This window comes from Coloeus monedula (assembly GCF_965178545.1).
Source record: "Coloeus monedula genome assembly, chromosome: 1".
NCBI classification, from domain to species: domain Eukaryota; kingdom Metazoa; phylum Chordata; class Aves; order Passeriformes; family Corvidae; genus Coloeus; species Coloeus monedula.
This window is the reverse complement of record NC_138781.1, coordinates 159,492,264-159,507,640: the sequence shown is the minus strand read 5'-3', so window position 1 is coordinate 159,507,640 and position 15,377 is coordinate 159,492,264. Positions and strand designations below refer to the sequence as shown.

The window sequence follows — 15,377 nt, the reverse complement described above, 5'->3', positions numbered from 1 at the left end:
CATCGCCCTCCTCGGCCGCGCCGCGCACGGGACCCCCCAGGAGCCCAGAGCCAGCGTGGGTCCCGTCGGGGATGTTCCGCGAACGGACTGGGAGAGTTGGGATGTACTGGGAGCACTGGTGTGTGAGACTGGAGTGTACTGGGAGCGCTGCGGGGGGGGTTCCCACTAATGGGGGGCTCTGAGGGTGGGAACTGGGGGGGGGGGGGGGGGGGTCCCATTCATTCCCTGAGGGAATGACCTCCCACATGACGCCTTGAAGGCTCTGCGGGGACACAGCCACACCTCGAGGGGGAGCCCCAAATCCCTCGGGGGATCCCAAACCTGGTGACAGCGCGGTTGGGACCGGGGGGGACCCCTGGGACCCCGCCCCCCTCCCAAAAATCTCCCCCCTCGATGTCATTTTGCGCGTCCGTCCGCCAGGGGGCGCTGCGCCGCGCCCGCCATCTTGAGTGTGGCGGCGGCCGCTGGGCACTTCCGGGTTGCTCGCACTCACTTCCGGCGTCACCGGAAGCGCTGCCGTTGCCATGGCGACGGCCCCGCCTCGGGCAGCGGCGGCCGCGGCGGGCAGGGCCCGAGGCCGCGGGGACAGCGAGGGGACAGCGAGGGGACAGCGAGGGGACAGCGGCGGGTAACGGGGCGTGGGGACAGCGCGGGGACCCCGCGGAAGGGGCTGGGGCTCAGAGGGAGCCGGTGAGGGGGGTGCCGGAGGGGCCCGGGGGGAAATGGCGGTCACGTGAGGGGGCGGTGGGGACGGGGGGGGTTCCGTGAGGGAGGGGCTTGGGGGGGGTCCTGGGGTGAGGGGGGGGGCTTGGGTGGGGACAGGTCCCGGGGTCTGAAGGGGGGCTTGGGGACACGGGGGTCCCCTCAGGAGGGGGCTGGGGACAAGTCCAGGCCCTTGGGGTGGCCTTGGGGACATGGGGGTCCCCTCGGGGGGGTCCTTGGGGACACGGGGGTCACCTCAAGGGGGGTTTTGGGATATGGGGATCCCCTCAGGGGGGGTTTTGGGGACATGGGGGTCCCCTCAAGGGGGGTTTGGGGACATGGGGGTCCCCTCAAGGGGGGTTTTGGGGACATGGGGGTCCCCTCAGGGGGGGTTTTGGGGACATGGGGATCCCCTCAAGGGGGGTTTTGGGGACATGGGCGTCCCCTCAAGGGGGGTTTTGGGGACATGGGGGTCCCCTCAAGGGGGGTTTGGGGACAGGCCCAGGACCTTGGGGACACGGGGGTCACCTCAAGGGGGGTTTTGGGGACATGGGGATCCCCTCAAGGGGGGTTTGGGGACATGGGGGTCCCCTCAAGGGGGGTTTGGGGACATGGGGATCCCCTCAAGGGGGGGTTTGGGGACATGGGGGTCCCCTCAGGGGGGGTTTTGGGGACATGGGCGTCCCCTCAAGGGGGGTTTTGGGGACATGGGGGTCCCCTCAAGGGGGGTTTGGGGACAGGCCCAGGACCTTGGGGACACGGGGGTCACCTCAAGGGGGGTTTTGGGGACATGGGGATCCCCTCAAGGGGGGTTTGGGGACATGGGGGTCCCCTCAAGGGGGGTTTGGGGACATGGGGATCCCCTCAAGGGGGGGTTTGGGGACATGGGGGTCCCCTCAAGGGGGGTTTGGGGACATGGGGATCCCCTCAGGGGGGGTTTGGGGACAGGCCCAGGACCTTGGGGACACGGGGGTCACCTCAAGGGGGGTTTTGGGACATGGGGGTCCCCTCAAGGGGGGTTTTGGGGACATGGGGGTCACCTCAAGGGGGGTTTTGGGGACATGGGGGTCACCTCAGGGGGGGTTTGGGGACATGGGGGTCCCCTCAAGGGAGGTTTGGGGACATGGGGATCCCCTCAGGGGGGGTTTGGGGACATGGGGATCCCCTCAAGGGGGGGTTTGGGGACATGGGGGTCCCCTCAGGGGGGGTTTGGGGACAGGCCCAGGACCTTGGGGACACGGGGGTCACCTCAAGGGGGGTTTTGGGGACATGGGGATCCCCTCAAGGGGGATTTTGGGAACATGGGGGTCCCCTCAGGGGGGGTTTGGGGACATGGGGGTCCCCTCAAGGGGGGTTTGGGGACAGGCCCAGGACCTTGGGGACACGGGGGTCACCTCAAGGGGGGTTTGGGGACACGGGGGTCACCTCAAGGGGGGTTTTGGGGACATGGGGATCCCCTCAGGGGGGGTTTGGGGACATGGGGGTCCCCTCAAGGGGGGTTTGGGGACATGAGGGTCCCATGAGGAGGGGGCTGGGGACCCCTCCAGGCCTCTGGGGTGGCCCTGGGGACACGGGGGTCGCCTCAGGGGGGTCCTTGGGGACACCGCCCCAGCTCTGGGAATGCTCCTGGGAATCCCCTGGGATTCCCCCACCCACCTCGGGATTTGGGAATTTGGGGTCCCCTGGAGGGGGACAATTCCTGCTTCGGGGACATCGAGGTGGTGCCGGTGACTGCCCAAAGCGTCCCCTGAGCTTCCGGAGTCGCTGCGGGCTCCGGCTCGGAGCGGGATTGACGTAAATCCCGATAAATAAAAGATCAGGAGTTGGGTTTTGGAAAGAAATTTGAAAGGGAAATTCCCCGGCTCGTGCCGGGATCCGGTGGCAAATTCCCGGATCCTCAACTCCCGCCACGGCTCAGCCCTGGAATTTTGGCCTATCCCGGGTTGTTATCCCACCTTATCCCTCGCTATCCCGAATTTTTCGGGGCCGTTGAGGGGAATTTCGGGTTTGCGGAGTCGAAGTTGAGCGTTCCGGCTTTTCCCTCGGAATTCCCGGGATGCGGCTCCGCTGGGATCCATCCCAATGGGATCAACCCCACGGATCCCCCCTTTTTCCAGCCCTCCCCCCACCACGGCAGCTTTTCCCTCCCCGGCATTCCAAAGGGATTTACCCCGGGATTAAGGGATTTTTGGTTTTTCCCTTCCCCAGCCGGACTTTGCCCCTCTGGAGCGGCCGCGATTCCAGAGGGGTTTGGGAATCTTGGAGCGCCGGCTCTGCCGGAATCCTCCGGAATCCGCCCGCTCCTGCCCAGCCCAGCCCTGCCCAGAGGCGCTCCCGGTTTTTCCGCTCCCGGTTTTTCCGCCTGGATCCCACTCGGGGATCCTCTTGGATCGCTTTTCCCGGTGATCGCAAGAAAAAACCCGACCAAAAAACCCAACCGACCCCCCCCAGCCCCTTTGGAAGCGTCCGGCGTTGGGAATTCCGGTTGGATTGGAGGGAAAACCGGGAAAACCGGCTGTGGGTTGGGCACGGGCGTTCCCCTGGATTTCCCAATCCCTGTTTCCCCATAGGAATCCCGGCTCGTCCCAACGGGAACATTCCCGGTTCTTCCGCCATCCCGGAGCCGCTGGACACCCGGGAAGCGCTTCCAGAGGGTGGAAAACTGCAAACTCCTGGGGATAATTACGCGGGAAACGGAATTCCAGGACCGAGCGGACGGGAATTTTCCGTGCCTTCATCCCGCCGGGAATTCCGGCCGGGCCGAGGAAACCAAAAAAAAAAAAGCGGAGATGCTTCCCAAACTTCCATCCCGATCTCCGGATGCCGGGCAAACGCCCAGGATAGAGGGATAAAGCCCCGCCGGGAGGTGCGGGTGATGCCGCTGGCGTTGCCGTCGCTCGTTCCCGAGGTTTTCCGTGGGAATCGCGGAGCATGGCGGAGCACCCGGAGCTGCTGGCGGAGATGCCGGCGGTTTCCCGGCTCAGCACTCCGGAAAGGCTCCGGCACGCGCAGAAACGCCGGGCCCAGCAGCTGAAGAAATGGGCGCAGGCGGAGAAGGAAATCCCGGGAATTTTCGAGCGCAAAAGGAGGAGGAGGAAGAGCGGGAGCCACGGGAAGCGCGTGACGTTCCCGGCCAGCGTCCGGCTCCTGGAAGCGGCCGCCCGGCACGACGCCGAGGAAGGTGGGTGGATCCTCGGGATCGCCGGGTTCGGGCGCGGGATAGCGGCGGGAATGGCGCTGATCCCGTTTTTCCGGGAGCGTGGAGGTCACGGAGTGCTCGGTGTCGGTGCGGGAAGAGCGGGAACGGGGCAATTCCGGAGGTGGGATGGGCAGAGCTGGCGGGGGAGGCTTGGGATGGTCGTGGTTCCGGTGGGATGCTTGGGAATGCCGTGGGAATCCTTGGGGATGCCCTTGGGATCCTCAGTGCTTCCCTTGGAATCCTTGGGAATGCCATGGGAATGCTGCATGGATCCGTTGGGGTTCCCGGTGCATCCATTGGGATCCTTGGGAATGCCCTTGGAATCCTTGGGAATGCCCTTGGAATCCTTGGAATTGCCATTGGGATCCTTGGTGCTTCCATTGGGATCCTTGGATGCTCCATGGATCCTTTGGGATTCCCGGCGCTTCCGTGGGAATCCTTGGATGCTCCGTGGATCCATTGGGATTCCCGCTGCTTCCATGGGAATCCTTGGATGCTGCGTGGATCCTTTGGGATTCCCGGCGCTTCCATGGGAATCCTTGGATGCTCCGTGGATCCTTTGGGATTCCCGCTGCTTCCATGGGAATATTCGCTCGTGGCTCCCTTGGCATTCCCGGTGGAATTCCCATTCCCATCCCGTTCCTCCGCAGTCCGGCAGTTCCTGGAGAGCGGCGTCAGCCCCGACCTGAGCAACGAGGACGGGCTCACGGCGCTGCACCAGGTATTCCCAGAATTCCCGGCATTCCCGGCATTCCCGGCTCCCAGAATCCCGTGATCCCAGGTCCCGGAGGATCCGGCTGCTTTCTATCCCAGTAACTGATCCCGGTATCCCGGATTTGGGATTTTTCCATCCCAGCTCCATCCGTTGATCCCAGATCCCGATATCCCAAATCCAGATCCTTCCCATCCCATTACCTGGTGATTTCAGGTCCCAATATCCCAGTTCCAGGTCCTTCCCATCCCATTAATTTCTGATTCCAGGTTTTTTCCATCCCAGCTCCATCCGTTGTTCCCAAATCCCAGTATCCCAGTTCCAGGTCCTTCCCATCCCATTACCTGGTGATCCCAGATGCCAATATCCCAAATCCAGGTCTTTCCCATCCCATTAACTGCTGATTCCGGGTTTTTTCCATCCCAGCTCCATCCATTGATCCCAGATCCCAATATCCCAAACCCCATTGATCCCAGATCCCAGTGATCCCAAATCCAGGTCCTTCCCATCCCATTAACTGCCGTTTCCAGGTTTTTTGCATCCCAGCTCCATCCATTGATCCCAAATCCCAATATCCCAAACCCCACTGATCCCAGATCCCAATATCCCAGTTCCAGGTCCTTCCCATCCCATTACCTGGTGATCCCAGATCCCAGGGATCCCAAATCCGGGTCTTTTTCCTCCCAGCTCTATCCGTTGATCCCAAATCCCAGTGATCCCAGTGATCCCAGCTCCACGTCTTTCCCATCCCATTACCTGGTGATCCCAAATCCCGGTGATCCCAGATCCGGGTGCTTCCCATCCCATTAAGCTCCTGATTCCGGGTCTTTTCCATCCCAGCTCCATCTGGTGATCCCAGCTCCATCTGGTGATCCCAAATCCAAGCCCTTCCCATCCCATTAACTGGTGATCCCAAATCCCGCTGCTCCGGCTGCTCCTGGACCATGAAATCCCAATCCCAATCCCATTCCCAATCCCAATCCCACCATTCCCATTCCCAATCCCATTCCCAATCCCAGTCTCATTCCCACTCCATTATTCCCACCCCATTCCCACCATCCTCCTCCATCCCAGCCCATTCCATGTTCTCTCTGTGACCTTTTCCCATTCCCAATCCCACCATTCCCATTCCCAATCCCACTCCCACTGTTTCCATTCCCACTTTCACTGTTCCCATTCCCACTCCCACCATTCCCATTCCCAATCCCATTCCCCCACCATTCCCAATGCTGCATCCACGACTCCATCCCACTGGTCCGGCTGCTGCTGGACCATGAAATCCCATTCCCATTCCTATTCCCATTCCCCCATTCCCATTCCCACCATTCCCACTCTCACCATTCCCATTCCCATTCCCCCACCATTCCCAGTGCTGCATCCACGACTCCATTCCGCGGCTCCGGCTGCTCCCAGACCATGAATTCCCACCCCATTCCCATTCCCAATCCCATTCCCACCATTCCCACTCCCCACTCCCATTCCCACTCCAATTCCCAATCCCATTCCCAATCCCACTGTTCCCATTCCCATTCCCCCACCATTCCCATTCCCAATCCCATTCCCACCATTCCCAGTGCTGCATCCATGGCTCCATCCCTCTGCTCTGGCTGCTGCTGGACTATGAAATCCCTTTCCCATTCCCACTCCCACCATTCCCACTCCCATTCCCATTCCCATTCCCATTCCCACTCCCACCATTCCCATTCCCATTCCCACCATTCCCAGTGCTGCATCGACGACTCCATCCCTCTGCTCCGGCTGCTGCTGGACCATGAAATCCCATTCCCGTTCCCATTCCCACCATTCCCATTCCCAATCCCATTCCCACCATTCCCATTCCCAATCCCATTCTCACCTTTCCCGTTCCCATCATTCCCATTCCCATTCCCACTCCCACCATTCCCATTCCCAATCCCATTCCCCCAGCATTCCCAGTGCTGCATCCACAACTCCATCCCCCTGGTCCAGCTGCTGCTGGACCATGAAATCCCATTCCCAATCCCATTCCCACTCCCATTCCCAATCCCACCATTCCCATTCCCAATCCCACTCCCACCATTCCCATTCCCCCATTCCCATTCCCACCATTCCCACCCTCACCATTCCCATTCTCATTCCCATTCTTATTCCCATTCCCAATCCCATTCCCACCATTCTCATTCCCAATCCCATTCCCACCATTCCCAGTGCTGCATCCACGACTCCATCCCTCTGCTCCAGCTGCTGCTGGACCATGAAATCCCATTCCCATTCCCATTCCCAATCCCATTCCCACCGTTCCCATTCCCACTCCCACCATTCCCACTCCCAATCCCATTCCCAATCCCAATCCCACCATTCCCACTCCCATTCCCCCACCATTCCCATTCCCATTCCCATTCCCATTCACAATCCCACCATTCCCAATCCCATTCCCCCAGCATTCCCAGTGCTACATCCACAACTCCATCCCCCTGGTCCAGCTGCTGCTGGACCATGAAATCCCATTCCCATTCCTATTCCCATTCCCCCATTCCCATTCCCACCATTCCCACCCTCACCATTCCCATTCTCATTCCCATTCTTATTCCCATTCCCAATCCCGTTCCCGCCATTCCCAGTGCTGCATCCACAACTCCATCCCTCTGCTCCGGCTGCTGCTGGACCATGAAATCCCATTCCCATTCCCACTCCCAATCCCATTCCCCCACCATTCCCACTCCCATTCCCATTCCCATTCCCACTCCCATTCCCATTCCCACTCCCAATCCCATTCCCAATCCCATTCCCCCACCATTCCCACTCCCAATCCCATTCCCACCACTCCCACCATTCCCATTCCCAATCCCATTCCCACCATTCCCATTCCCAATCCCATTCCCACCATTCCCAGTGCTGCATCCATGGCTCCATCCCTCTGCTCCAGCTGCTGCTGGACCATGAAATCCCATTCCCCTTCCCACTCCCACCATTCCCATTCCCAATCCCATTCTCACCACTCCCACCATTCCCATTCCCATTCCCATTCCCACCATTCCCAGTGCTGCATCGACGACTCCATCCCTCTGCTCCGGCTGCTGCTGGACCATGAAATCCCATTCCCATTCCTATTCCCACTCCCACCATTCCCATTCCCAATCCCACTCCCACCATTCCCATTCCCATTCCCATTCCCACCATTCCCACCCTCACCATTCCCATTCTCATTCCCATTCTTATTCCCATTCCCAATCCCATTCCCACCATTCCCATTCCCAATCCCATTCCCACCATTCCCAGTGCTGCATCCACGGCTCCATCCCTCTGCTCCAGCTGCTGCTGGACCATGAAATCCCATTCCCCTTCCCACTCCCACCATTCCCATTCCCAATCCCATTCCCACCACTCCCACCATTCCCATTCCCATTCCCACCATTCCCAGTGCTGCATCGACGACTCCATCCCTCTGCTCCGGCTGCTGCTGGACCATGAAATCCCATTCCCATTCCCATTCCCACCATTCCCATTCCCAATCCCATTCTCACCTTTCCCGTTCCCATCATTCCCATTCCCATTCCCACTCCCACCATTCCCATTCCCAATCCCATTCCCCCAGCATTCCCAGTGCTGCATCCACAACTCCATCCCCCTGGTCCGGCTGCTGCTGGACCATGAAATCCCATTCCCATTCCCATTCCCACCATTCCCATTCCCAATCCCACTCCCACCATTCCCATTCCCCCATTCCCATTCCCACCATTCCCACCCTCACCATTCCCATTCTCATTCCCATTCTTATTCCCATTCCCAATCCCGTTCCCACCATTCCCAGTGCTGCATCCACGACTCCATCCCTCTGCTCCGGCTGCTGCTGGACTATGAAATCCCATTCCCATTCCCATTCCCACTCCCATTCCCATTCCCATTCCCAATCCCATTCCCATTCCCAATCCCATTCCCACTCCCAATCCCATTCCCCCACCATTCCCACTCCCATTCCCATTCCCATTCCCACTCCAATTCCCATTCCCAATCCCATTCCCACTCCCACCATTCCCAATCCCATTCCCACTCCCATTCCCATTCCCATTCCCATTCCCACTCCCAATCCCATTCCCATTCCCACTCCCATTCCCACTCCCATTCCCAGTCCCATTCCCACTCCCAATCCCATTCCCCCACCATTCCCATTCCCATTCCCACTCCCATTCCCACTCCCAATCCCATTCCCACTCCCACCATTCCCATTCCCACCATTCCCAGTGCTGCATCGACAACTCCATCCCTCTGCTCCGGCTGCTGCTGGACCATGAAATCCCATTCCCATTCCTATTCCCACTCCCATTCCCACTCCCACCATTCCCATTCCCAATCCCATTCCCATTCCCACTCCCCCACCATTCCCATTCCCATTCCCACTCCCATTCCCATTCCCATTCCCACTCCCAATCCCATTCCCACTCCCACCATTCCCATTCCCACTCCCATTCCCATTCCCACTCCCATTCCCATTCCCACTCCCATTCCCACTCCCAATCCCATTCCCATTCCCATTCCCATTCCCATTCCCATTCCCACTCCCAATCCCATTCCCATTCCCACTCCCACCATTCCCAATCCCATTCCCCCACCATTCCCAGTGCTGCATCGACGACTCCATCCCGCTGGTCCGGCTGCTCCTGGATTCCGGCGCCGACGTCAACGCTCGGGACTCGGAGCTCTGGAGCCCCCTCCACGCCGCCGCCACCTGCGGCCACCTGGGCCTGGTCCGGCTGCTCATCCAACGGTACCGGGGGGGCACCGGGGGGGCACCGCGGCGGCCCCGAGCTCCGGAACGATCCCGGCGTTGTCCCCCCGGCAGCGGCGCCGATCTCCTGGCGGTGAATTCCGACGGGAACATGCCCTACGACCTGTGCGAGGACGAGGCCACCTTGGATTGCCTGGAGAGCGCCATGGCCGAGCGAGGTGAGGCGCGGCGGCACCGCGCCGGCGGTGGTGGCACCTTGGCACCGCTGTCACCTCCTCCTCCTCCTCCTCCTCCTCCTCCTCGTGCTGCTGCGCAGGGATCACCCAGGAGCGCATCGAGGACGCCCGGGCGGCCCCGGAGCGCTCCATGATCCGGGAGATCCGGGAGATGATCCGGGCGGGAGAGGACTTGGACGCGCCGAGGGGACACGGAGCCACCTTGGTGGGGGGGATGGGGGCGGGGGGGACAGCGAGGGGATGGGGGGACACGGGGAGGGTCAGGGTGGCACTGGGAGACACTGGGAGGGAATTGGGGTGGCACTGGGGGATGCTGGGAGGGTCAGAGTGGCACTGGGGGATACTGGGAGGGAATTGGGGTGGCACTGGGGGACGCTGGGAGGGTCAGGGTGGCACTGGGGGACACTGGGAGGGAATTGGGGTGGCACTGGGGGACGCTGGGAGGGTCAGGGTGGCACTGGGGGACACTGGGAGGGTGGCACTGGGGGACACGGGGAGGGTCAGAGTGGCACTGGGGGACACTGGGAGGATCAGGGTGGCACTGGGGGACACTGGGAGGGTCAGGGTGGCACTGGGGGACACTGGGAGGGAATTGGGGTGGCACTGGGGGATGCTGGGAGGGTCAGGGTGGCTCTGGGGGATGCGGGAGGGAATTGGGGTGGCACTGGGGGACACTGGGAGGATCAGGGTGGCACTGGGGGATGCGGGAGGGAATTGGGGTGGCACTGGGGGACACTGGGAGGGTCAGAGTGGCACTGGGGGACACTGGGAGGGAATTGGGGTGGCACTGGGGGATACTGGGAGGGAATTGGGGTGGCACTGGGGGATGCTGGGAGGGAATTGGGGTGGCACTGGGGGACACTGGGAGGGAATTAGGGTGGCACTGGGGGACACTGGGAGGGTCAGGGTGGCACCGGGGGTCACTGGGAGGGAATTGGGGTGGCACTGGGGGACACTGGGAGGGTCAGGATGGCACTGGGGGACACTGGGTGGATCAGGGTGGCTCTGGGGGATGCTGGGTGAGGGTCCCCATGGCCCGGGTGGCACTGGGGGACACTGGGAGGGAATTGGGGTGACACTGGGAGACACTGGGAGGGTCAGGGTGGCACCGGGGGACACTGGGAGTGGATCATGGTGACACTGGGGGTCACTGGGAGGGATCGAGGTCACACTGGGAGTGGATCACGGTGACACTGGGTGTCCCTGGGAGTGGATCAGGGTGACACTGGGTGTCACTGGGAGGGTCAGGGTGACACTGGGTGTCACTGGGAGGGATCACGGTGACACTGGGTGTCACTGGGAGTGGATCAGGGTGACACTGGGTGTCACTGGGAGTGGATCACGGTGACCCTGGGGCCCACCCAAGCAATTCCCGCCGAACCTCGCCGTGTCCCCGCTGCCACCCAGGTGCCACCCAGGTGCCACCGACACCCTGTCCTTGTCCCAAACGTGTCCCCAGCTCCACGTGGCCGCCGCCAACGGATACCTGGAAGCGGCCGAGCTGCTGCTGGAGCACCGCGCCCGCCTCGATTGCCGGGACGAGGACGGCTGGCAGCCCCTGCACGCCGCCGCCTGTTGGGGTCAGGTGTGCCACCGGCGCCTTGGTGACATCCCAAATCCCCGTTTTCCCCGTTTCTCCTCCTTTTCCCGACCTTTTTCCCCCTTTTCCAGGTGCAGCTGGCGGAGCTGCTGGTGGCGCACGGTGCCGAGCTGGGCGCCAAATCCCTGCTGGATGAGACGCCGCTGGGTGGGTGGTGTGGGGGTTGTTTTTTTGGGGGGAAGCCGGTGCCGTTTGGGGACGGTTTGGGGAGGTTTTGGTGACGGCGGCGTTGTCGCAGAGGTCTGCGGGGACGAGGAGGTGCGCGCCAAGCTGCTGGAGCTGAAGCACAAACGCGCGGCCGTGCTGAAATCCCAGGAGAAGCAGAAATCCCTGCTCCAGAGGCGAACGTCCAGCGCCGGCAGCCGCGGGTCAGGGCGGGGCTGGCAGCTCCTGGGGACGGGGGTGGCACTGGCAGGGGCACTGGGAGGAACTGGGAAGCACTGGGAGGGTCAGGGTGGCGCTGGGAGTTACTGGGAGGGATTTGGTGTGAGGGTGCCCATGGCCCTGGTGACACTGGGAGAGATCAGGGTAACACTGGGAGGCACTGGGAGGGGCACTGGGAGGAACTGGGAGGGTCAGGGTGGTACTGGGAATTACTGGGAGGGTCAGGGTGGCACTGGGAGTTAGTGGGGGGAGTTTGGGGTGAGGGTGCCCATGGCCCTGGTGATACTGGAAGGGATCAGGGTGACACTTGGGAGGCACTGGGAGGGATCAGGGTGACACTGGGAGGCACTGGGAGGAACTGGGAGGCACTGGGAGGGATCAGGGTGACACTTGGGAGGCACTGGGAGGGATCAGGGTGACACTGGGAGGCACTGGGAAGAACTGGGAGGCACTGGGAGGGTCAGGGTGGCGCTGGGAATTACTGGGAGGGATTTGGTGTGAGGGTGCCCATGGCCCTGGTGACACTGGGAGAGATCAGGGTGACACTGGGAGGCACTGGGAGGGGCACTGGGAGGAACTGGGAGGGTCAGGGTGGTACTGGGAATTACTGGGAGGGTCAGGGTGGCACTGGGAGTTAGTGGGGGGAGTTTGGGGTGAGGGTGCCCATGGCCCTGGTGATACTGGAAGGGATCAGGGTGACACTTGGGAGGCACTGGGAGGGATCAGGGTGACACTGGGAGGCATTGGGAGGAACTGGGAGGCACTGGGAGGGATCAGGGTGACACTTGGGAGGCACTGGGAGGGATCAGGGTGACACTGGGAGGCACTGGGAGGAACTGGGAGGCACTGGGAGGGTCAGGGTGGCACTGGGAATTACTGGGAGGGATTTGGTGTGAGGATGCCCATGGCCCTGGTGACACTGGGAGGGATCAGGGTGACACTGGGGGTCACTGGGTGTGGGTCCCCATGGCTCTGGTGACACTGGGGGCCACTGGAAGGGATCAGGGTGACACTGGGAGGCACTGGGAGGGGTCAGGGTGGCACTGGGAGGGATCAGGGTGACACTGGGAGGCACTGGGAGGGGTCAGGGTGGCACTGGGAGGGATCAGGGTGACACTGGGAGGCACTGGGTGGGGTCAGGGTGGCACTGGGAAGGATCAGGGTGGCACTGGGAGGCACTGGGTGGGGTCAGGGTGGCACTGGGAAGGATCAGGGTGGCACTGGGAGGCACTGGGAAGGATCAGGGTGACACTGGGAGGCACTGGGAGGGGTCAGGGTGGCACTGGGAAGGATCAGGGTGGCACTGGGAGGCACTGGGTGGGGTCAGGGTGGCACTGGGAGGCACTGGGTGGGATTTGGGGTGAGGGTCCCCATGGCTCTGGTGACATTTGGGAGGCACTGGGAGGGGTCAGGGTGGCACTGGGGGTCACTGGGTGAGGGTCCCCATGGCCCTGGTGACACTGGGAGGGATCAGGGTGACATTTGGTGCCTCTTTAACCCCAAAATCCCCCCCCCCCCCCCAAATCGCCAAAAAGTCTCCAAAAAATTCCCGAAAAATCCCCCCAAAATTCCCCAAATTCCCGAAAATTCCCGGCATTCCAGGAAGGTGGTGCGGAGGGTCAGGGCTGACATTTGGTACCTCTTTAACCTCAAAATCCTCCCAAAAAATCCCCCGAAATTCCCCCAAAAATTCCCCAAAAATTCCCAAAAAATCCCCCCAAATTCCCGAAAATTCCCGGCATTCCAGGAAGGTGGTGCGGAGGGTCAGCGTGTCCGAGCGCTCCAGCCTGTACCGGCGCGAGCAGCGGCGCGAGGCCATCGTGTGGCAGCGCGGGGGACAAAGGGACAGCGAGGACGAGGACAGGGGGACACCCGAGGGGGCCGCGCCGGAGCCCCCCCGGCAGCAGCGCGGCGGCGGCGGGGTGAGGGGACAGCGAGGGGACAACGGGGGGACAGCGAGGGACAACGGGGGGACAGCGAGGGGACAGCGAGGGGACAGCGAGGGGACAGCGAGGGGACAACGAGGGGACAGTGAGGGGACAACGGGGGGACAGCGAGGGGACAGCGAGGGGACAGCGAGGGGACAGCGAGGGGACAACGGGGGGACAGCGAGGGGACAACGGGGGGACAGCGAGGGGACAGCGGGGGGACAGCGAGGGGACAACGGGGGGACAGCGAGGGGACAGCGAGGGGACAGCGAGGGGACAGCGAGGGGACAACGGGGGGACAGCGAGGGGACAACGGGGGGACAGCGAGGGGACAGTGAGGGGACAGCGAGGGGACAACGGGGGGACAGCGAGGGGACAACGAGGGGACAGCGGGGGGACAGCGAGGGGACAACGGGGGGACAGCGAGGGGACAACGGGGGGACAGCGGGGGGACAGCGAGGGGACAGCGGGGGGACAGCGAGGGGACAGTGAGGGGACAGTGAGGGGACAGTGAGGGGACAACGGGGGGACAGCGAGGGGACAGCGAGGGGACAACGGGGGGACAGCGGGGGGACAACGGGGGGACAGCGGGGGGACAGCGAGGGGACAGCGAGGGGACAGCGAGGGGACAACGGGGGGACAGCGGGGGGACAACGGGGGGACAGCGAGGGGACAACGGGGGGACAGCGAGGGGACAGCGGGGGGACAGCGGGGGGACAGCGAGGGGACAGTGAGGGGACAGCGAGGGGACAGCGAGGGGACAGTGAGGGGACAACGGGGGGACAGCGAGGGGACAGTGAGGGGACAGCGAGGGGACAGTGAGGGGACAGTGAGGGGACAACGGGGGGACAGCGGGGGGACAACGGGGGGACAGTGAGGGGACAACGGGGGGACAACGGGGGGACAGCGAGGGGACAACGGGGGGACAGTGAGGGGACAACGGGGGGACAGCGAGGGGACAGTGAGGGGACAGTGAGGGGACAACGGGGGAACAGTGAGGGAACAACGGGGGGACAGCGAGGGGACAGTGAGGGGACAGCGGGGGGACAGCGAGGGGACAACGGGGGGACAATGAGGGGACAGCGAGGGGACAGCGGGGGGACAGTGGGGACAATGTGGGGACATTGGGGGTGAGGGGAGAATGGAGACAATCGGGGGGACATTGGGGTGAGGGGACAATGGAGACAGTCGGGGGGACATTGGGGGTGAGGGGACAGCGGGGGGACATCAGGGGTTGGGGACAATGGGGGGGGGACATCATAGCCATGGGGACATCGAGGACACCACGGAGGTGACCCCGAGGCCGCTCGGGGCCTCTTCACCCCGCGTGTCCCCGGTGTCACCGCGCCCCCTCCCTGAGCCCGTGTCCCCATTCCTGTGTCCCCTCAGGACCCCTCCCCCGTCCCCTCGGAGCCCCCTCCCCACCCGAACGGCTCCGCGCTGTCCCCGCTGTCCCCTCGCTGTCCCCCGGCCGGTGACAAAAGCCACCCCCACACCTTGGCCGACCTCAAACGCCACCGAGCCGCCACCAAAACCCAACGGAGCCGCCCCGAAAACGACCCCAAAAACGCCCCTAAATCCCTGAAATCCCCCCAAAACCCTCTCGGCGACATCGGGGACGCCCTCGGCGACATCGGGGACAGCCCTGGGGACATCGGGGACACCCCCGGGGACACCCCCGGGGACATCGCGGAGCCGCCGCTGCTGCGCCTGACGGCCCCGAGCGAGGAGGGCGCCGTGGAGAAGCAGCGCTGCTGTCACCTGATGTGACTTTTTGGGGTGGCTTTTAGGGGTTTTGGGGTTCCTTTGTGGGGTTTGGGGGTCTCCCCCAAATCCTCGAGGATCCCCCCCCCCCCAGGTTGTCGTTGTCACCTTTTTGGGTCCCTTTTTTTGGGTCTTTTTTTGGCCCCA

The 15,377-nt window shown here is 62.8% G+C and overlaps 1 protein-coding gene across 3 annotated transcripts; it reads left to right on the top strand.

Annotated features, from left to right (window-relative positions):
- Positions 1-543: 543 nt before the first annotated feature.
- On the top strand, positions 544-15,368 carry PPP1R16A (protein phosphatase 1 regulatory subunit 16A). 3 transcript variants are annotated; one of them, XM_082278317.1, is made up of 11 exons: positions 544-628; positions 3,273-3,883; positions 4,552-4,622; positions 9,212-9,357; positions 9,433-9,536; positions 9,635-9,759; positions 11,014-11,139; positions 11,226-11,301; positions 11,393-11,522; positions 13,286-13,460; positions 14,856-15,368. In XM_082278317.1, the coding sequence occupies exons 2-11, from the start codon at positions 3,634-3,636 to the stop codon at positions 15,234-15,236; spliced, it is 1,584 nt and encodes a 527-aa protein (XP_082134443.1). In that variant the 5' UTR covers positions 544-628; positions 3,273-3,633; the 3' UTR covers positions 15,237-15,368. The 3 variants fall into 3 exon arrangements, with proteins under 3 accessions (XP_082134443.1, XP_082134444.1, XP_082134445.1); XM_082278318.1 differs by having other exon boundaries at positions 558-690; XM_082278319.1 differs by lacking the exon at positions 544-628 and adding an exon at positions 2,477-2,496.
- Positions 15,369-15,377: the final 9 nt, after the last annotated feature.

What these genes read in the sequence shown, in the direction of transcription:
- PPP1R16A (XM_082278317.1), top strand. Translation starts at nt 3,634, where the DNA reads ATGGCGGAGCACCCGGAGCTGCTGGCGGAGATGCCGGCGGTTTCCCGG. An exon ending in GTCCGGCTGCTCATCCAACG is followed by an intron (nt 9,358 to 9,432) that starts GTACCGGGGGGG and finishes TCCCCCCGGCAG; the next exon opens with CGGCGCCGATCTCCTGGCGG. An exon ending in GGGGACACGGAGCCACCTTG is followed by an intron (nt 9,760 to 11,013) that starts GTGGGGGGGATG and finishes ACGTGTCCCCAG; the next exon opens with CTCCACGTGGCCGCCGCCAA.